Below are 23,756 nucleotides of genomic sequence, written 5' to 3' on the forward strand. Positions count from 1 at the left end.
CGCAGTAGCTCATGCCTGTAATCCCAATGCTTTGGGAGGCTGAGGTGGGTGGATCATGAGGTCAGAAAATTGAAACCATCCTGGCCAACAAGATGAAACCCCATCTCTACTAAAAATACAAAAAATTAGCCAGATGTGGTGGCACACGCCTGTAGTCTCAGCTACTCAGGAGGCTGAGGCAGGAGAATCACTTGAATCTGAGAGGCGGAGGTTTCAGTGAGCTGAGACTGCACCACTGCGCTCCAGCCTGGGAGACAAAGCGAGATTCCATCTCAAAAAATAAAAATAAAAAATAAAGCACTTTTAAGTATTGTGCTAAGCGCTATAGGGAGAAACAAAAATAAGTATAAGATGTGAACCGTTTCCTTAAAGAACCTAGAATGTATGTGGGAAAGTGAAAACAAATACAAATTTACCAATAGGTAAGTAAGTCAGTGACAATTAGGTATGAAGCCAAACAGCACATCTGCGAGTACTGCAGAATTAGAGATATAGAATATATTAAACTTGCCCAAAACATTCAAGAGAAACTTTGTAGAAGACGTAGGAAGTTGGAGACCAAGCAGAAAAATCCTGTATCATAATAAGACAAGGATAAGAGGGTCTTAAATTTGGAAAATAGGAATTAGTATAGAGATTAAAATCTATAGACAACCATGAGTGATTTGAAATAGGGTGAAAGAATGAAGACTCAAATGTGATTTGAGCATTTAGACTTAAGGTGATACAGAATGTGGTGATATCAATAAGGGAAAACAGGGAAGATGAGCTGGTTTGGGAAAGGTATTCATTCAACTTCATTGGTAGGGTGCTGAGGAGGAAATGTCTAAGAGCCTGTTGGAAATCTGGGATGACAGCTTGGGAGGGAGTCAAAACCAGGTATATACATTTATGAGCTTCCTCCCTTTGCTTCTCCTCTTTTTCCTTTCCTCCTTCCTTTCTTTCTTTACCACATTCATTACTTTATTTCTTGCCTTAGCCCAAAACAGTGTTCAAAACAAAAAGCATGACAAATTTGTTTTAAGTATTTTGTTAACTGTATTCAATATAACTAATTTCCTTTGTAATGTCAGGCATTTTATCATTAAAATCGTTATTTTGAGAAGTGGTCCTTCCATGAGCTTCACCAGATTAGCAAAGCAGTAAATGGCACAAAAAAGGCTGAGAAACCCTTGTCCAACTTCGTAAGACAGAAAACTAACACTGGCCAGGCACGGTGGCTCATGCCTGTAATTCTAGCACTTTGGGAGGCTGAGGCAGGCAGATCACCTGAGTTCAGGAGTTCAAAACCAGCCTGGCCAGTACGGTGAAACCCTGTCTTGACTAAAACTACAAAATCAGCAGAGCATGGTGATGCACGCCTGTAATCCCAGCTACTCAGGAGACTGAGGCAAAAGAATCGCTTGAACTCGGGAGGCAGCAGTTGTAGTGAGTTGAGATCACACCACTTCACTCCAGCCTGGGTGACAGAGTGAGACTCCATCTCAATGGAAAAAAAGGAAAAGAAAAAGAAAAGAAAAACCTAACATTGTTACTGCACTGGGTGCTTTACATGTGCATCTCACATTAATTTATTCCTCCTGTGAGAGTGTGATAACCATCCCTGTTTTCCTGATAAGAAAACTGAGGCTTAGAATGTTAAGTAATTTGTCCAAATTGTTTACATAACTAAAACCGGTAGAGCTGGGATCTGAACCTTAAATAAGGACAATTTTACTTCAAAGCTCATATAATTTCCAGAAGGTTACAACACAGCTTCCATTACTCTTTAGAAAAATTTTTACATTATATACTCATTTATTAAAACACTTAACATGTTCAATGAATGAGCCTAATGACCCCTCTCAAATAAAAGACAACATAATTGCTCTTAATAAAAAAATCAATTGTATGAATTACAGTGATTGGGCATCCAGCCCAATTCTTCCTACCACAAATAACTCTGGAAAAATCACAGCAAATGATGAATACTAGTAAACAAGTAATTTCAATAAAACAAATAATATAATAAAGGAAAAAAGGTGAGAATAACCTAAGATCTTCTATTTTACTACTTTTACTTCATACATAAAAAGTTAAAGTGGGCTGGGCATGGTAGCTCACACAAACAGTTTTGCATTCTTTTGTGTATCATATTTATAAACAGAAAGAGTTCTTGCCATTCAAAAAATGGTTCTCCATCAAAATGATTTTAAAAGCCCAGGAGTTCAAGACCAGCCTGAGCAACATGGTAAAACTTTGTCTCTACAAAAAATACAAAAATTAGCTGGGTGTGGTGGTGCACGCCTGTAATCCCAGCTACTCAGGAGGCTGAGGCAGGAGAACTGCTTGAACCTAAGAGGCAAGGGTTGCAGTGACCCGAGATCATGCCACTGCACTCCAGCCTACATGACACAGCGAGACTCCAAGACTCCGTCTCGAAACAATAGAATCCCCACCCCGCAAAAAAAACAAGAAAAAAAAAAACGAGAATTTCTTCACATATTCATTTTCCATTCATTTCTTCTATAAATTGCCTAATAGTGTGCCTTACCTAATCTTCTCATCTTTTACTTAAAGGAGCTAGAAGGCAATACTCCAAAAATCAACAAGAATCACAAACCTCAAATTAAATATTTAAGTGCCTACTGTACACATCCAGTGGTCTGAGAGGTACACAGGTTTTCAAATAATAGAATCCTGTCCAGCATGGTAATTAAGCACCATGTCTGGTGATTAAGGATCCAATTTAGGAAATTTCTGACTTTGGCACTCATAAGCTGTGGCAGTCTTGGGCACATAGGTAATTATCTTTAAGCCCATATCCACAACTGTATTACTGGGATAACACATTCATAACCCTATTACAGGAGAGAAGTGAGATTATGTGAAATGGATTCAGTATGGTGCCTGTCATGTGGCAATGTGCAAAAACTATCAGCTGTTACTAGCTATTATTAATGACCAGGGGATATTTGTGAAAGTGTCACTCAGCTTTAATCAGTGCCTCTGATGACATCCTTTTGCCTGTGTAAAAATTTAGTGTTTAGAAGATAGAGGAGAAATGAGAGAAACTGTTACTTCAGACCTAATCCTCACTAGTGAAACATGATTGGTAACGTGCAAATGGGAGGAAGCTTTAGAGAAAGCAGCCATGTTGTTTGGAGATCAAGAAACAAAGGAAGGAGAATGCTGCACATATTGGATAGGCAGATTTCAAGTTTTTCAAAGGAAAATTAGGATCAATTCCAAGATCAGAAACTGTGTAAGGAAGCTCAAGAAGGCTTGGAAGCTCTCAAAAGCATAATGCTGACTGCATAATTGCAAAATACACTGATAAGAGGAAGAAAAGGGGAAAGTATCTAAAAACTCTGATGTGCTGCACAGAGAGTTTTCTGGAATTCAGATGTTAAAAAACCACTTACAACAGATGGTAAAAATTGGGCACAAAAAGCAAGTATTATAACGAGTGAAATAAAGCTACAAGAACATGGTGAATAAGGCTAAAGCCTCAGGATGAACCGTGACTTTACAAAGAGATATGGAATAAATGGTATTTTATATGTTAAAGAGTGAACCCCACCCCCATTGGGTGGTTAATATAATATTAACAAATAACAAAGAGAAATAACCCTACTCCTATTTTATTTCCATTCTCAGCTAATAATGACTTATTCTTTCCAATCTGAGGATTAAATACAATTACTAAGAAGAAACTTAAATCCAAGACGCTTGAGAACAAAAAGAAAAACTAGCTAGTTATTCTCACCAAGTTCAAGTCATTCGAGCTCACAAATCATGTCCTGGGATCCTGAGGCTTCGTAGATAAGGCTGCATAATTGCCTTCTGCAATCTGTGTGGAATCGTGATGAATGGGACAGGACTAGAAGCCAGACAGATTCCTAACTACAGACTGGTTAGCCTGAGGTAGATCCTGTGTCACTGAAAAACAGCCCTTGAAAACAAAAAAGCGCCCCACACTTGGAGGCAGCATGAACTTACTGGGTAATGCCAAGGCTGACCCAGTTTCCTGCTGAATTTTTGATGATGTAACAGCACTGACAGAGAATGAGAGAACCTATGACTTCAGCAAAGTAATAATCAACAATGTCTACTCATAAAGAAAAGAGAAACACCAGGGACTCATGAGCCACGTGAAGTTCAGTAATAACTGTGTGTTAATACATTTGGAGGGTAGGGTGAGGTGACTGGAAGTCCATAGTTTTTATCAGGTGCTCCAGGGACCCAAGAACTCCAAATGTAAAGCTTTAACTGACTATCCTCAATATGACCTGAAGTGATATGGCAGCCATAGGAGCTAACAAAACTGTAAACTAAATTAAAAGAACAGATAATCCTGGCTGGGTGCAGTGGCTGACACCTGTAATCTCAGCACTTTGGGAGGTCAAGGTGGGCACATTACTTGAGATCAGGAGTTTGAGATCAGCCTGGGCTGGGAGCTGCAGTGGCTCCGGCCATTTGTCCTGGTGCTTAAGGAGATCAGCCTGGGCAACATGGCGAAATCCTGTCTCTAAAATAATAATAATAATTAATAATAATAATAATACAAAAATTAGCTAGGCGTGGTGGCATGCACCCGTGCTCCCAGCTACTTGGGAGGCTGAGGTGGGAGAATAGAATAGCTTGAGCCCAGGCGGAGGTTGCAGTGAGCCATGACAGTACCACTGCACTCCAGCCTGGGCAAAAGAGACCTTGTCTAAAAAAAAAAGAAAAAAAAGCGAAGCGAAGCGAAGAGAAAGAAAACAGACAATCCAACCCTCTCCATTCAGGCAAAACCACAACCAAGACAGTGTTCAGTTGTAACACTATACTATTAAACATTGACAAACTGGACCACATCTGGAAGACAGTGAAGGAATCCAAAAGGAGAACACGCTCAAATGGGTGAGGAATGTTTCAATACAAGAGAAGACTCAGAAAGATGGCAACTATTTTCAAGACCAGTAAGTGAAGTTAAAAGGGATCTTACACCAATATAAGAAAAAGTTCTGTAGTAAGAACTGTCAAAAGAATGGATGCTCATTGCATTACTGTTTGTAAGAGCACAAAAACTGGAAATAACTCAAATTACCTATCAATAAGACATTGGTTGGATAAACTCTGGTATATACCATGTGCAGCTGTGAAAAAGAGCGAGGTTAATCCATATGCACTAACACAGATATTCAAAATGTTAAATGACAAAACTGCAGAACAAAATGTGTAATATTCTCAAAAAATAAAAACGGACTGTTTTGTAGTCAGCTGCATATGTAGGAAAAAAATGTAAGGCTGGGCACGGTGGCACGCCTGCAATCCTAGCACTTTGGGAGGCCGAGGTGGGTGGATCACCTGAGGTAAGGAGTTCAAGACCAGCCTGGCCATCATGGTGAAACCCCATCTTTAAAAAATTTAATTAATTAATTTTTTTAAAAAGTCTGTATACACAGAAAATGTATGGTTACCAGTGAGCTCTTGGGGACTTGCCCTTTTTCGATTAGATACAGGTTGGTCTTGGGATTTTTCTTTTTACAAGGACCATATCTCTGCTTTGTAATAAGAAAAAGGTTGGCCAGGTGCGGTGGCTCATGCCTGTAATCCCAGCACTTTGGGAGGCTGAGGGAGGAGATCACCTGAGGTCAGGAGTTTGAGACCAGCCTGGTCAACACGGCGAAACCCCGTCTCTACTAAAAATACAAAAATGAGCCAGGCGTCATGGTTGGCACCTGTAATCCCAGCTACTTGGGAGGCTGAGACAGGAGAACTGCTTGAACCCAGGAGTGGAGGTTTAGTAAGCCGAGATCACACACCTGCACTCCAACCTGGGCGACAGAGTGAGATTCTATCAAAAAAAAAAAAAAAAAAAGCGTTACGGATATGTATTTCCCCCAAGTCAAGGACTGTTAGCTCCCAAAGTCAGTGAGCATCCTGTCACTGGAGGCAGTCCAGGTGTGACCGTCTATCAGGAGCGCTGGAGAGGGATTCCAGCATCCCATGAAGGACTAGGACAAATGCCCTTAACAGCCTTCCTTCCTTCTACCTTCCAACTTCAGGCGCTTGCCAATATCATCAAATTGGAGTCATTTACTAGCCTTTCACTTTACACCCAATCTTCTGGTCTCTCTGTCCTCTCCCCATTCATTCTATTGTGCTCCTTTGAAATCCGGGTTCGAAAGAGTTTACGAGAAATCACTTCAACTCTATGTTAAAGTCCAAGTCAAAGCTACATATCTTTATCTAATTTGTTTTACTTCTAAGCCCCCAATAATGGAAGACGCCTTTTGAGACAGCTGACTGTTCCATCAAAGAAATTTATCTCTTATTTCTCTTTACCAAGGCTAGTTCTAGGTCTGCCCTGCTCTTTTCCCAAAGCTATTCACTGCTGTGATTTGCCTCTAAAACCACACATCATTAAGCATAACCAGTTTCTTCTTTCATTATAGAAATGGGAAATTAATGCCTCTCTGATAACCCTGGACAAAGCAATTACAGATATACTCAACTTTGAAACAAAAGGCATAGGGCTGAAATCTTCTATGTGAATGGAAAAATTTAAAACACATTAATGATGGGAGCTATCCAAAAAGAAACACGTGACTCATCTTTCCATAGAGAAGGCACTTCTCCCCTCCTTCATTCCTCACATATCAGTTTAACTATCTGTGTATCAGGTGTTCTCTAAGAGGTATGAAAAGAATGACATATCTTTCATGTTCTGAATAACTTTCCTTTGCCTTTTGTAGGATTAAATAGCTGTCATTTTTTTTTTTTTTGGTCATGTTTTAAAGCTTGGAAAGAATACATTACCACTTTTCTTGCTTTGATGCTTTAAGAAATTGTATTATGAAAAACATTTTGTCCTATTCTGAATATATTATATAATTATATATATATGATTTCAGTGGTCTGAAAAACATTCTTTTTTAAATTTATTTATTATTTAATAAAACAGATATTGGTCTCACTATATTACCCAGGCTGGTCTTAAACTCCTGAGCTGAAGTGATCTTCCCACCTCAGCCTCTCAAAGTGCTGAAATTACAGGCATGAGCCACCATGACCAGCCTGAAAATTTAAATTGGCCATTTCCTCTAAACATCTTTTAGATTAATGTAATTCTGTACGCACATATGCATATAGTTGACAATGAAATGTGACAAATGATTTTGAATACAGTTCCTGTAAATATGTATATACACGTACACACACACACACACACGTATATTAAGTTGAAGAAATGATAACTAGCTATTACTGCTGAGCAAAAATTTCATGTTTCTCCATTTACTGTCAAAATGTTACACAATCCATGATATTCAAGCTCTTATGTTTTAAAGGTAATTTGTATATACCCTTAATTTTGAGAGAATTAAAATGAAACTTGCAATCTAATTCAAATAGGCATTTCCACTTGAGCTTACTATCTTTATTTCATTAAAAAATCTGGAATTGCAAAAAAAATCTATTCAAACTGACTACAGTCTAGAATTATTTTAGGCTTTTAGCCAGCCATTTTTTTTTTTTGAGATGGAGTCTCGCTGTTTCCCAGGGTGGAGTGCAGTGGTTCGATCAGCTCACCGCCACCTCTGCCTCCAGGGTTCAAGCAATTCTCCTGCCTCAGCCTCCTGAGTAGCTGGGATTACAGGCACATGCCACCATGTCCGGGTAATTTTTGTATTTTTAGGAGAGATGGAGTTTCACTACGTTGGCCGGGCTGGTCTCAAACTCCTGACCTCATGATCTGCCCACCTTGGCCTCCCAAAATCCTGGGATTACAGGCATGAGCCACTGCGCCCAGCCTAGCCAGCCAATTTAAGATACTATAAGCTGTCTCACTTTTTGAAATAATTTTTTTTTTGGAACGGAGTTTTCCTCTTGTTGCCCAAGCTGGAGTGCAATGGCGTGATCTCAGCTCACAGCAACCTCTGCCTGCCAGGTTCAAGCTGTTCTCCTGCCTCAGCCTCCTGAGTAGCTGGGATTACAGGCAAGCGCCGTCACGCCCAGCTAATTTTTTTGTATTTTTAGTAGAAACAGGGTTTCACCATGTTAGCCAGGCTGGTCTTGAACTCCTGACCTCAGGTGATCTGTCTGCCTTGGCCTCCCAAAGTGCTGGGATTACAAGCATGAGCCATCGCACACAGCAGCAAAATAATTTTTAAAATATTCAATATACTTAACACTGATTCAAATAAAATACCTTTTATTAGTTTATGTATCAGAGGGATCGGGGGGCAATTCCTAAACTTAAGATGGTGTCCAGTCCTATAAAAGAGAGGTTAGTTGTGTGAACAGGTACCTCTGGCCCTTTCTATATCCAAAAAATGCTAACCTAATCGTTAGAATGATAAGTATAAGGAGGTACCAAGATTCACACTTGGTTGTCAGTTTTATCATTCCCTCCCCACCATGATGCAATCTTCCTAAGTAGTTACCATCGTGGTGCTTTAATGCTGAAACAAATCATCCATATCAGGCCGGTTGCAGTGACTCACACCTGTAATTCCAGCACTTTAGGAGGCTGAGGCAGATGGATCACATGAGGTGAGGAGTTCAAGACCAGCCTGGGCAACATGACGAACTCCTGTCTCTACTAAAAAATGCAAAAATCAGCTGGGCGTGGTGGCGGGCACCTGTAATGCCAGCTACTCAGGAGGCTGAGGTAGGAGAATCGCTTGAACCCAGGAGGCAAAGGTTGCAATGAGCCAAGATATCTCGCCACTGCACTCTAGCCTGGAGCAGTCTTTAGATGCTATATTGCAAGCTATCTACCCTGGTATGAGAAGTCTTTATTTATAAAATCTTGCTCAGAACTAAAGCTAATATTGATTTACGTAAAACAAAATCATCACAAAAAAAGCTACGTTCAAGATGCTTTTAATCCCTTTGTCCTGAAGAACTGAGTTAATAATCAGTGATAAAGCTATGAAAAATCAGTTCATGCTAAGCACAAATCCTTTCAGTAATACTGCAATTATAGTCAAACGTCAAATGGTAAATAAAGACAAACTGTAGTAAGAATTTACCCACCCTCTCCAAGCAGGCAAGAGTCAAAAGGGAACTGAACTTCGGAAGTAAAGTGACCAGGGTAAGTAGGGGTAAGGGAAAGGCCCCCTCAGGGCAAGATTCTAAGAGTTTAAGCACAATTTGGTAAAGTTTTCTATTCCTTCAACTCTATCTAGAGAATAAAAAATATTTTAAAAATAAATGTGCTTAGAAAGTGTAATTTCCTTCCAATTTCAGTGCATAGAACACTATTAGAAACTTAAGTAGCTGGGCATGGTGGTGTACCCCTGTAGGCCCAGCTACACATCAGGCCGAAATGGGAGGACTGCTGGAGCACAGGGATTCAAGGCAGCAGTGAGCTATGATGGTGCCACTGCACTCCAGCCTGGGCGACAAAGCAAGACCTTGTCTCTAAAAAAATTTTTTTTGGTTGGGCATGGTGGCTCCTGCCTGTAGACCCACACTTTGGGAGGCAGGTGGGTCACCTGAGCTCAGGAGTTCGAGACCAGCCTGGCCAACATGGTGAAAACCCACCTCTACTAAAAATACAAAAATTAGCTGGGCATGGTGGTGCGTGCCTATAATCCCAGCTACTCAGGAGGCTAAGGCAGCAGAATCACTTGAATCCAGGAGGCAGAGGTTGTAGTGAGCCGAGATCATGCCATTGCACTCCAGTTTCAGCTATAAAGTGAGACTCAGTCTCAAAAAAATTTTTTTAATTTTAGAAAAAGAAATAAGCCTCAGTCAAGTACCATGGGTCATGCCTGTAATCCCAACATTTTGGGAGCCTGAGGCGAAGGATGGCTTGAGGCCAGGAGTTGAGACCACACTGACAAACATGGCAAAACGCCATCCCTACCAGAAAACAAACAAACAAAAAAACCCTAACAAGCCTCAAAGGTAAAAAATAATGCATCTTTTAAAAAGATTTAAGACCATCTTTTTATTTTCTTATTATACTAATATTTAGATAGTACTATTAAGTTCTAGAATTCACAACTTATGAGGGATTTTTTTCCTTTATTTATTTATTTTTGAGATGGAGTCTTGCTCTATCACCAGGCTGGAGTGCAGTGGCACAATCTCAGTTCACTGCAACCTCCCAGGTTCATGTGATTCTTCTGTCTCAGCCTCTGGAGTAGCTGGGACCACAGGTGTGTGCCACCACGCCTGGCCTACTATTTATGATAGAACAGGAAACCAAATAAAAGATTTCATCCTAAAACTAACTTTTGAATGAGCAATGCTTACCTATTACACAAGTCGCATTTTCTGAATAATAAATTTGAAAACGAAACTTTAAAGCCTAAACTCTTAGTACTCCCCCCGTTCCTTTCCTGCTTCAAACCTTTTATCCAGTCATTTCCAGGCTCTCTGATCCTTTTCAATTTCTGCTTATCACTTTTTTTTCCAATTTCTTAAAAGGGTTTTCTCCTTTTATACGTCAACAAAGCTGTCCCTGTTCTATGACTTTCTTTTTAATTTCCAATTCTCCTATGCTTGTTTTCATCCATTTTATTCAAAAAGAAAACAAGCAAGTTAAGATTGAATTTTTCAACTCAATTTTCAACAGGTTCCTCCTTTCTGCTTAATACACTCCCAAGATACTCTCTTTCCCGGGGCTCTGATAGCAGTCAACAACTAGATTATAGTCACTCTTCAGGAACCTGTGAACCTGGAGTGAATGCAAAGCAGAGGTGGAAAATAAGAGCACTCTATGTCTATACATAAAAGGCAGAAAACTTCGAAGAAGAAAAACACCTCCGATGATTTTTAAAGAACTGTACATGTGTTAATTACAATCTTTCAAGTCCATGGGGTTGGGTAGGAGGGGCTGGCAAAAAGGAGTCTGATGCAGAAAAAGACATTAAGTTAACTGAGAAAGCACACTTAACCCACTGACCTAGTTTCCAACAGAAAAGCTGCTCATCTCTATGTTTTCACTCTAAGAGGCAAGAAAGTTGATTGTTAATTTGAGCAATTTCAGGTTCTAGCTGTGTATTATATGATATCTGAAGGAGATTTAAAACTTTTTTAAAAACTCAAGCTTATTAGGAATTCTAATCAAATTTCACATTTGAAATACAGGATACTATCTTTAAAAAAGTTTGTTGCTGTCAAACACAGCACTGCTTATATTTCTCATGTACTTCTAAAACTGAGGGTTAGAGGGAAATTTCTACTTCTCTAGATATATCTGGCTCTAGCTGAAGTCATTAGATGTAAATGAACTGTTTTTTTTTTTCCCAAAAAGAGTTTTTGGCTGAATGATGGTAACACTACAGGTAACGGTTTGGTTCCTGGACAGAAATTTTGCACTGGTCAAGTGCTGGATTTGTCAAAACATGTTCCAATGCCTAAGTGAAGGAATTCTAGAGAGGCATATAGCACCTACACTTTACAAAGACGTGGCTTTGCCCAGGCAATTTCATTTACCAAATGGGTTGTACCTCAATTAACCAGAACAGCATACCACCTAAGCATGAGATTAAGGACAATAAATGTCCTCATGTGTCATATGCTATTGTTAATACTATGCAGGTCAACTATGCTGATAGAGAAAATATGTGGAAGATTATCAGTGTTTCCTGAAGACCAGTTCCAAGAGCTACTACATTCTACAAAAAATTAACAGGCATGGTTGTGTGCACCTGTAATCCAAGCTACTCAGGAGGCTGAGGTGGGAGGATCACTAGAGTCCAGGTTTTTGGAGTGAAAACCTGCCTCCAAAAAAAAAAAAAAAAAGCCATAAATTCTACTCCTTAAATTAGATATATATTTTTTTAAGTGTTAAAAAGCTTTTCTGGCCAGGCATAATGGCTCACGCCTGTAATCCAAGCACTTTGGGAGGCCGAGGTGAACAGATCATCTGAGGTCAGGAGTTCGAGACCTGCCTGGCCAACATGGGTAAAACCCAGTTGCTACTAAAAATACAAAATCAGCCGGGTGTAGTGGTATACACCTGTAATCCCAGCTACTTGGGAGGCTGAAGCAGGAGAACTGCTTGAACCTGGGAGGCAGAGGTTGCAGTAAGCCAAGATTGCATCACTGCATTCCAGCCTGGGCAACAGTGCAAGACTCCATCTCAAAAAAAATAAAAAATAAAAAAATAAAAAGCTTACCTGAGGTATTAATTTTTACTGATGCTTAGATTTTCCCAAATAGTGAACAGCTATCAAAATTATCTCAAAGTTGTGAATATTCTTAAAGTATATTAGGGGGTCTCAATACCATGAGCCAGTTTATACAAAAAAAAATTGGAATAAGCATGATATCTTTATTTAAAGCAGAACACTCCTATATAATCTACTTCCTTAATAATCAATGAAAAATCAACTATAAAATCCTAAATACAAAGCTGAACCAGCGTGTTTTTTATCTTTATAGGATTTAAAATAGATTTTTCTTTCCCTTTGAGAAATTGAAAGATTTTACAATTATGAAGATACTGTACTTTACATATTAACACCATTTCTAAGGGGATCACTGGGATGCTGAATCTTACCTTATGCATATTTATGACCCTGAAGATACCCTGGGTTCAAAAATATTAAAATGTCAATGTACTAAAATGTCAATGTACATACAGATACTTTAATGAATAACTGAATAATTTTGGTTAAAAAAATATTTTACGTACAAAAAAGTCAAGTATAAGCCAAGTGTGGTGCACCTGTAACCCAAGCACTTTGGGAGGCCAAGGTGGGCAGATCACCTGAGGTCAGGAGTTTGAGACCAGCATGGCCAACATGGCGAAACCCTGTCTCTACTAAAAATACAAAAATTAGTTGGGCATGGTGACACACGCCTGTAATTCCAGCTACTCGGGAGGCTGAGGCAGGAGAATCGAACCCAGGAGGCAAGGGTTGCAGTGAGCCAAGATCATCCCACTGCACTCAAGCCTGGGAGACAGAGCAAGACTCCATTTCAAAAAGAAAAAAAAAAGTCAAGTATAATATGCATTTTGCCAAATACACATTTACTTCATAAAATGTTTTCAATAAAACAATAATTGATTTTTAAAATCTAAAGACCAAAGAAAGCAGTTTTAACTATTTAAATATTCACATCACTGAAATTCAGAATGACAAATGTCAGGCCTTATCTCTGTTAACATGTGCAAAGACCATCAGAGCTAGTAAAAATATATGCCACAGGCTGGGCACAGTGGCTCACACCTGTAATCCCAGCACTTTGGGAGGCCAAGGTGGGCGGATCACGAGGTCAAGAGATGGAGACCATCCTGGCCAAAATGGTGAAACCCTGTCTCCACTAAAAATACAAAAAAATTAGCTCGGCATGGCAGCATACGCCTGTAGTCCCATGTACTCAGGAGGTTGAGGCAGGATAATTGCTTGAACCTGACAGGCAGAGATTGCAGTGAGCTGAGATTGCGCCATTGCACTCCAGCCTGGCAACAGAAGCGATACTCTGTCTCAAAAAAAAAAAAAAAAAAAAAAAGGCCAGGCGCAGTGACTCACATCTGTAATCCCAGCACTTTGGGAGGCTGAGGCAGGTGGATCACAAGGTCAGGAGTTCAAGACCAGACTGGCCAACATGGTGAAACCCAGTCTCTACTAAAAAATACAAAAAAAAAAAAATTAGCTGGTCATGGTGGCTCGTGCCTGTAATCCCAGTTATTTGGGAGGCTGAGGTAGGAGAACTGCTTGAACTGGGACCCGGGAGGCAGAGATTACAGTGAGCCGATATTGCGCCACTGCACTCCAGCCTGGGCTACAGAGCATGACTCCATCTCAAAAGAAAAAAAATGCCACAGACATTTGTGTAAGTAAAAACTGAAACTGTAGTCTAGTTTTAAAAAACTAGGAATCCACTATAGATCATGAAAGTCACAAGAACCCTTAAACTGTCAAAAGAACAAGATCCTTACAATTTCAATTTCTTTGATTATTCAGTGAAAACCCAAGATATGCTTTCATATCAAAGTTTTCCCACACTTTATATATATTTTTTTTCAGTGTCATTAAATTTCCTAGGCTATGTTTTCCTTTATTATTATTTTTTTTTTGGAGAGGTGGGAGGGAGGGACAGGTTCTCATTTTATTGTCTGGGCTGGAATGCAGTGGTGCAATCATAGCTCACTGCAACCTCAACTTTCCAGGCTCAAGCAATCCTCCCACCTCAACCTGCCCAGTTGCTGGGACTCCAGGCATACACCACCACACCCAACTAGTTGTTAAAAATTTTTGGAGAGATAGGTTTGCCTGTGTTGCTGCCTAGGCTCATCCCCAACTCCTGGACTCAAATGATCTTCCCGCCTAAAATTCCCAAAGTGCTGGGATTACAGGGGTAAGCCACCTGCTTGGCCCTTCAGCTATGTTTTGCTCCTGTAAACACCTTAGAATTTTTACAACTCTGGAACATGAACCTGCCCCTTAGGCTATGTTTTGTTAATGCAAACAGCTTAGAATTTTCATAGCTCTGTAACAACTTTTTTTTTTTTTTTTGAGACGGAGTTTCGCTGTTGTTACCCAGGCTGGAGTGCAATGGTGCGATCTCGGCTCACTGCAACCTCTGCCTGCCTCCTGAGTTCAAGCAATTCTTCTGCCTCAGCCTCCCGAGTAGCTGGGACTACAGGGGCGCACCACGATGCCCAGCTAATTCTTGTATTTTTAGTAGAGATGGGGTTTCACTTTGTTGACCAGGATGGTCTCGATCTCTTGACCTCGTGATCCACCAGCCTCGGCCTCCCAAAGTGCTGGGATTATAGGCATGAGCCACCATGCCAGGCCTGTAATAACTTCTTAATGACCCAGGCTGGGTCCCAGGTTAACAGCATGCTTCCTGCACCTTAGGGTCTTCTCCCTATTCTATTAGCTATAACAGAAAGTCCCAGATTGGGAAGCAAGCTGCCTCCACTTTCAGTCTGGACAGTGCCACTTGGTCTGGAATAAGATTTTTAACCTTTCTGAGCCTGTTTCTTTATCTACAAAACAGGAATAACAAACATATAGATGTTACCCATATGTAGAGTAGAGCACTTAGTGCATGACCTAGCATAAATGTCTGTGTGTGTGTGTACAGTATCACCGCCTCTAAGAAACTCAGTGAGGAAATTTGGAAGCCTTGGCCTCTTTGGTGATGGTCCCATAGAATACTCAGTACAAAAATTAACACAATCTGGCCAGGCATGGTGGCTCACGTCTATAATCCCAGCACTTTGGGAGGCTGAGGCAGGAGGATCACTTGAGGCCAGCTCAAGGCCAGCTCAAACCAGCCCAGGCAACATAGTGGATCCTGTATCTACAGAAAAATTTAAAAAATTATAAAAGAAAAAAGTATACTAAAAAAAAGAAAACAAAAAGTTAAGACAATCTTACCTTCACCTAAGGAGAAAATCCAGTAGAGGACTACATAGATACTGCAGAAGAACAAACCCAAAGATTTCAGAACAGCTAGAGGACAAGATTTGGGTCCCTGGAACAAACTGGGGCTTTTCCTTGGGTTGAGGCAGAATGTCCCCTTCCCTACACTATTAAGTCACTGCTCAAATCTGTTACTACCAAAGGAAGAATTAAGAATCAATCCCGGGCATGGTGGCTCACACCTGTAATCCCAGCACTTTGGGAGGCCGAGGCGGGTGAATCACGAGGTCAGGAGTTCAAGACCAGCCTGGCCAACATGGTGAAACCCCATCTCTCCTAAAAATACAAAAAATTCACTGGGCATAGTGGCAGGTGCCTGTAAACCCAGCTACTTGGGAGGCTGAGGCAGAAGAATCACTTGAATCCAGGAGGCAGAGGTTGCAGTGAGCCAAGATCGCGTCATTGCACTCCAGCCTAGGCAACAAGAGCAAGACTCTGTCTCAAAAAAAACAAAAAAAAAAAAAACAAAAACTAGCCAGACATGGTGGCATGTACCTGTAGTCCCAGCTACTGCACTCCAGGCTGGGCGACAGAGCAAGACTACGTCACATGCATGCATGCATGCATGCATGCATGCATAAATAAATAAATAAATAAATAAGGCCGGGCGTGGTGGCTCACACCTGTAATCCCAACACTTTGGGAGGCCGAAGCAGGTGGATCACGAGGTCAAGAGATCGAGACCATCCTGGTCAACATGGTGAAACCCCATCTCTACTAAAAATACAAAAAACTGGCTGGGCACGGTGGCACATGCCTGTAATCCCAGCTACTCAGGAGGCTGAGGCAGAAGAATTGCCTGAACCCAGGAGGCAGAGGTTGCGGTGAGCCGAGATCGTGCCATTGCACTCCAGCCTGGGTAACAAGAGCGAAACTCCATTTCAAAAATAAATAAATAAATAAATAAATAAATAAAACAAACGAACGAACGCCAGGCATGGTGGTATGTGACTGTAATCCCAGCTACTGGGGGGCTGAGGCAGGAGAATTGCTTGAACCTGGGAGGCAGAGGTTGCAGTGAGCCGAGATTGTACCATGCGGGCAACAGAGTGAGACTCCGTTTCAAAAAAACCAAAAAACAAAAAACTCCATGGGTTCCTTCCTCAAGCTTTTTATAGTTGCTTTTTATTTTCCCGAGGCCAAAGAAAAGATCCTGACAAAAAGATGCTATACTCAGTTAACAGTTATTTTCATCAGCCACTCCACAGAATCATTAGGTAGGTGAAAGTTCATTTAACACTAACTACATAACATTTCTAAAGGCTAGGAATCGGGAGAAGGGTTAAGTATGTGAGAAAGCCTATTTATCGTATACACATTCAGACAGTTTCTAATGAACAACTCAACTTCTAGAGCAGTGCTGTGTGATAAAAATAGAATCTGAGCTACAAATATGAGTCAAAGATGAAATTTTATATTTTCTAGTACATTTCAAAAAGTAAAAAGAACAGGCTGGACGCGGTGGCTCACACCTGTAATCCTAGCACTTTCAGAAGCTGAGGCAGGCAAATCACAAGGTCAAGAGTTTGAGACCAGCCTGGCCAACATGGTGAAACCCCATCTCTACAAAAATATAAAAATTACTGCCACGTGTGGTGGCTCATGCCTGTAATCCCAGCACTTTGGGAGGCTGAGGCGGGTGGATCACGAGGTCCGGAGTTCAAGACCAGCCTGGCCAAGATGGTGAAACCCTGTCTCTTCTTAAAAAAAAAATTAGCCAGGTGTGGTGGTGGACACTTGTAATCCCAGTTACTGAGAAGGCTAAGGCAGCAGAATGGCTTGAACCTGGGTGGCAGAGGTTGCAGCGAGCTGAGACTGCACCATTGCACTCTAGCCTGGGCCACAGAGCAAGACTCTGTCTCCCCCGCCAAAAAAAAAAAAAGTAAAGTTGATTTTAATAATATATTTGTTGAACTCAATATACCCAAAATATGTAACCAGTACAAAAATTATTGAGGTAATTTACATTCATTTTATCATCCTAGTCTTTGAAATCTCAATTCAGACTAGCCACATTTCAAGTGTTCAAGAGCCACACATGGTGACCATATTGAACAGTGCAGTTCTAGGGTCACTGCCACTTTAGCTAGTTTTTAATCCCAATAAATTAAATCAAAGTGTTCTAAATCAAAAAGAGGGAGGGGATTTTAGGAATCTAAAAGAAACCTAACACAGAATAGTGTGAACAAAATTCTTGTTGATTTTAGTACTATAATTGAGCTATTTCTCTTCATAATACAAAGTTCATAAAAACTACTTACAACTTTGATTAAGTAGTTTTCTAAGTTTTTTTCTGGCATTCAACATTTTCCTGTAACTGTCCTGAAAAACATGGTGCTAAAAAGATGTGTTAATAGAATATAAAGGGAATAGAGGAACTAAGTTAACAGCAACACAAAGAAGTTATCAGATACTCTCATAATGTAGGACACACTGAGACAACTGGTGGTCTGGTCTTTCTAAAAAAAAAAAAAAAAATGAAAGGCTGGGTGGGCATGGTAGCTCACACCTGTAATCCCAGCATCCTAACACTTTGGGAGGCCGAGTGGGTGGATCACCTGAGGTTGGGAGTTCAAGACCAGTCTGACCAACAGAGAGAAACCCCGTGTCTACTAACAGTACAAAATTAGCCAGGCATGGTGGCACATGCCTGTAATCCCAGCCACTCAGGAGGCAGAAGCAGGAGAACAGCTTGACCCCGGGAGGTGGAAGTTGCAGTAAGCTGAGATTGTGCCACTGCACTCCAGCCTGGGCAACAAGACCAAAACTCCATCTCAAAAAAAAAAAAAAAAAAAAAAGCAAAGAACAGTTCTAGATGAAGAAAGATCAGACAATGATATTAGGGTCTTCCTAATTTTCCTAGGTGGAATAGTATTCTAGTACTGTACTTAAGTAGGAAAATGTCCTCATTCTTAGGAGAAGCATGTTAAGTAATTGGGAGGCAGTGTCTTGATGTTTATAACTTATTTTCTTTTCTTTTTTTTTTTTTTTTTTTTTGAGACAGAGTCTCACTCTGTCACCAGGCACCAGGCTGGAGTGCAGTGGTACAATCTCAGCACACTGCAACCTCTGCCTCCCAGGTTCAAGTAATTCTCCTGCCTCAGCATCCTGAGTAGCTGGGACTACAGGCCCACGCCACCACGCCCAGCTAATTTTTGTATTTTTAATAGAGACAGGGTTTCACCATGTTGGCCAGGATGGTCTCGATCTCTTGACCTTGTGATCCACCTGCCTCGGCCTCCCAAAGTGCTGGGATTACAGGCTTGAGCCACCACACCCAGCCTGTTTATAACTTATTTTCAAAGGTTCAACTAAGAAAAAAATCTATGTGAAGCAAATAAAGCAATTATTAACAGTTATTGAACCTAAGCGATAGCTATATAAGCAATCATCATACTCTTTACTCAACTTTTTGTGAACATCCTCATTGATTGAGAGACATAGGCCAGGCATCGTGGCTCACACCTCTCAACACTGTGGGAGGCCAGGCCGAGAGGATTACTTTAGGTCAGGAGCTTGAGAACAGCCTGGGCAATGTAGTGAGACCTCATTTCTTAAAAAAAAAATTATTTTTAATTACCCAGGCGGGGTTATGCATACCTATAGTCCTACCTATTCAGGAAACTGACGTGGGAGGATCACTTGAGCCCAGGAGATGGAGGCTGCAGTGAGCCATAACCGTGCCACTGCACTCCAGCCTGGGTGACAGCAACATCCTGTCTCAAAGAAAAAAAAAAAAAAAAAAACAGAAACAATAATAATAATTCTCCGTGGCTAGGTCCTTACTAAGTTTTCCTAAAAAATTAATTCCATGTAATCCCAGCACTTTGGGAGGCCGAGGCAGGTGGATCACGAGGTCAAGATATCGAGACCATCCTGGTCAACATGGTGAAACCCCGTCTCTACTAAAGATACAAAAAATTAGCTGGGCACGGTGGCGTGTGCATGTAATCCCAGCTACTCAGAAGGCTGAGGCAGGAGAATTGCCTGAACCCAGGAGGCGGAGGTTGCGGTGAGCCAAGATCGCGCCATTTAACTCCAGCCTGGGTAACAAGAGCGAAACTCCGTCTCAAAAAAAAAAAAAAAAAAAATTAATTCCAGAAGGAAGCCTTAAGAACATGTTTATTTTGATAACTCCTAATGTCTGGCCAATGGGTAATATCCACCTCCTATGTCATACATGCCAAAGGAATCCACCAGTAGATACAACTGATGTTTTCTACAGTTTGCAAAATTACCTGATAGGGTATTGTTAATTTCCAGATACTGTCACTTTTGTTTGTCTTGAACTGATCAATGGACTGTAAGAAGGCTCTGCAGCTCAGCACTTAAAATAATTTAATATGGCCAGGCATAGTAGCTCACGCCTATAATCCCAGCTACTCGGGAGACTAAGTTATGAGATTCATTTGAGTCCAGGAGGCGGAGGTTGCAGTAAGCCAAGATCATGCCACTGCACTCCAGTCTGGGTGACAGAGTGAGACTTCATCTCAAAAAACAAACAAATAAAACTTACTGCTACCAATTATCTATCATATTATCTGACAAGAGGGAAAATCTTATTTTTATATCATAGTACCATCCATCTAGACTGAGGCTGGAGTGATTTTGTTCTAGCAGTGGGAAAGCATTTGCATTTAATGTATAAAGATAAAACGGGCCAGGCGCAGTGGCTCACACCTGTAATCCCAGCACTTTGGGAGGCTGAGGCCGGCAGATGACTTGAGGTCAGGAGTTTGAGACTAGCCTGGTCAAGATGGTGAAAGCCCATCTCTACTAAAAACACACAGAAAGTATCCAGGCGTGGTGGTGGGTGCCTATAATCCCAGCTACTCAGGAGGCTGAGGCAGAAGAATCACTGAAACCCGGAAGGTGGAGGCTGCAGTGAGCTGAGATCATGCCATTGCACTCCAGCCTGGGAGAGAGTGAGATTCCTTCTCAAAAAACGATTCCCCAGAGAAAGAGAACAATAAAAACAATAGAAAAAAATCAAAACATCAGACAAATGATTTACATAATTGATGTGGGGCTAATTATCACTAAACAAAAAATAATTAATATATATATTCTTCAGTTTCAATTATTTTTGTCATAGCAATACATTCTGAGACAAAAAGAAAACCCAGGAGGTGGAGGTTACAATGAGCTGAGATCTTGCCACTGCACTCCATCCAGCCTGGGCAACAGAGGGAGACTCCATCTCAAAAAAAAAGAAAGAAAGAAAATGCTTTACATGCAAAAAAAGGGCAAGGCTGTTTCAGAGAGAGACTATCTTTAAGAGAACTATTTACATGATAAAATGTGCCCAGGGATGGTTGATTAATGTAGATAGAGGATTTATAGTCTAGTTGTTTAGAAATGAAAAAATGATGTTTTTAGACATGTAACATGTTTTCATTGTCAAATTTAGTTAGTATTCACAGTAAAATGGGGAAAACCAGAAGGGAAGAGTAGGGAAGAAAATCACCATTAGAGCTTATTGATTTTCAAGAGCTATTTTGTATGTCCTTACTATATTTTAGAGGAATAGGAAACTCTATTAATGTATATCATACAGAACTCTTCTCAATGCCAATTTCTGCATGTATTACTTGAATTTATTTTTAAAAAGGGAGCTAGCCTGACCCAGTTCAGATTCAATTTGTGAAATGAAAAGCTACAGCAAATGTGTAATACTTTGGATCAAACAATTATGCTTCAACTTTAAAAGCACTTTTAAAATAAAACTATTCTACTACCTACCTGGTTTATCTTTCACCCACAAAATGTATTTTACAAAACCTAATGCACAACAAAGCAGGCTTCTTACACAAAGTATTCTTCTAAGTTATTCATTCTTGGCTCCTAACTAAGTGTGTGAACCTTATCTATAAAGACATACTCTGCCTTAACTAAATGATGAGTACCGTCTATTGCTTTCTAACATACTAACCTTCTCAAAAACGCTGGATGGGGTCATCAAGCAAAACCGGATATTCTGAATGATGGTATCAGTGTGTCTCCAGCGTCTTCTATCATGCCGTAGCCAAGACTGCACCGCCTCATACAGCTCTATCTCTGGGAACCTGCTTAGATGATCATTATCCAAATAAGACATGAGCTTCTCAAAGCTCAGATAGGACAGAAAGTCAGGCCTAGACATGAGTGGAACAAAGTTGTCTAGTAGAAAAGTGTCTAACTTCTCCCTGACTCCCTCAATGTTTACACCAAAATCATCTAAGAGTCTCATAATTTCTGCACAATTTTCTAGGCAGATCTTTGCTAAGAGAAAAGAGCAGCAGAACTTCACCACTTCTATAAGTTGAACATACATGGCGGCCTGAAGAATCTCATGAACAGTATTCATACTCAGTTCTATAGTTCCGTAGTACATAAATTGCAGGACATGGCTGAAACCGGTAGCAGTTAGACCTTTTAAATGAATTTTGTCTTGATCTCGTTCCCTCATGTCTGCAGTAAACATAATTCTGAAGTAGTCACTCTGGGTGGCCAAGAGTGCTTTATGGGCCTGGAACTGATGATCTTCAATAACCAGAGTGACATCAAGAAGCAATCCCTCCTCATACAGTGCTCTGAACCCAGCAGAGACACTGGTATCATGGATGGAGGAACAGAATCCTTCCACGTCCCCTGCCATGAATCACCTGGGAAAAAAGTAATCAAAGACAACAATGTTAATCACTTCCATGCATTCAGAAGACATTATTAACTTAGAGTTTTAATAATTTTTATTATTATCTCAATTCCACTGCCTAAGTCCAAAATGTACAAGTTCTTTGGGAGAAGACAACCTAAAAGTTTGCTGATTAACGTCTTTGGCTTCCTTACCTAAGGAAAATAATCTATTAAAAATACATCAGCATTTCATGCCTATATCTCCAGCACTTTGGGAAGCCAAGGCAGGAGCATCACTTGAGCTTAGGAGTTGGAGACCAGCCTGGACAAGATGGCAAACCCTGTTTCTACAAAATAATTTTAAAAAGTAGCTGGGCATGGTGGCACACTGCCAGTAGCCCCAGCTACTTAGGAGGCCGAGGTGGGAAAATCCCTTGAGCCCACGAGTTTGAGGCTACAGTGAGCTATGATAACACCACTGCACTCCAGCCTGGGCAACAGAGCAAGACCCTATCTCTCATATATATATATGTCTATATATACGTATGTATATCAGCCAGACGCGGTGGCTCACATCCCAGCACTCTGGGAGGCTGAGGCAGGTGGATCACCTGAGGTCAGGAGTTCAAGACTAGCCTGACCAATATGGTGAAACCCCATCTCTACCAAAAATACAAAAATTAGCCAGGTGTGGTGGCATGCGCCTGTAGTCCCAGCTACTCAGGAGGCTGAGACAGGAGAATCGCTTGAACCAGGTAGGAGAGGTTGCAGTGAGCCGAGATCACACCACTGAGTTCAGGCCGGGGAGACAGAGCGAGACTCCATCTCAAAAATATGTGTGTGTGTGTGTGTGTGCGCGCACACACACATATATGTGTCAATAGTAAATTGTTATAAACAATATATGCCTATTCCACTGATTTCATATTGTTCATCAAATATACTTTAAACGTGTTCCAAAATTAGCAACATAAAAAGGATTTCACAGGCAAATACTAAATTATGAAAAAAGGGACAAAAATGAAACTAAAAAGCATACTTGAAAAATCCTAGAAATTTACCTATAGGAAATATTAAAATAAATAGCCAAGTTGTACATATAAGATTTTTCTATACAGGCTTACTATTAAAAAATTAGCAACTATTCAAAAGTCCAATAACAAATTATTAAAACATGGTACAGTTCTACAATAAATTGCTGTAACAATTTAAAATGATGTCAATAGTTTACCAATTCTTACAAAGAATATTTGTCAGATATTACATGAAAAAAAGCAAGTGACTGGGCTGGGCATGGTGGCTCACGCCTATAATCCCAGCACTTTGGGAGGCCGAGGCAGGTGGATCACAAGGTCAAGAGATCGAGACCATCCTGGTCAACAAGGTGAAACCCCGTCTCAACTAAAAATACAAAAATTAGCTGGGCATGGTGGTGCGTGCCTGTAGTCCCAGCTACTCGGGAGGCTGAGGCAGGAGAATTGCTTGAACCCAGGAGGCGGAGGTTGCGGTGAGCCGAGATCGTGCCATTGCACTCCAGTCTGGTTAACAACAGTGAAATTCCGTCTCAAAAAAAAAAAGCAAGTGACTGCAGTATACTGAGTACATCTTTGAAAACTAAATACACATATATTTGTTAGATGAGAAAAAGTCTAGAGAAATATATTTCAATGATGTCCCTGCATAGTGGGTTTTCAGGAGAGGGTTTTCCTTTGTAATTACCTCATTACCCTTACTTAAAAAAACAATAATGATGTAATGCTTATATATTTAAAA

General features: G+C 40.6%; 1 protein-coding gene across 11 annotated transcripts in view; it reads right to left on the bottom strand.

Moving 5' to 3' along the window:
- KLHL15 (kelch like family member 15) overlaps positions 1 to 23,756 on the bottom strand; it is a 50,991-nt gene that overhangs the window by 6,713 nt on the left and 20,522 nt on the right. For all 11 annotated transcript variants that reach the window (XM_035288131.3, XM_017968652.4, XM_078362547.1 and 8 more), the window contains one exon: positions 21,301 to 22,012. In XM_035288131.3, coding sequence (XP_035144022.1) covers positions 21,301 to 22,005 — 705 coding nt within the window. In that variant the 5' untranslated portion in view covers positions 22,006 to 22,012. The remainder of the gene's footprint in view (positions 1 to 21,300; positions 22,013 to 23,756) is intronic.

This window comes from Callithrix jacchus, chromosome X (genome assembly GCF_049354715.1).
Source record: "Callithrix jacchus isolate 240 chromosome X, calJac240_pri, whole genome shotgun sequence".
NCBI lineage: Eukaryota > Metazoa > Chordata > Mammalia > Primates > Cebidae > Callithrix > Callithrix jacchus.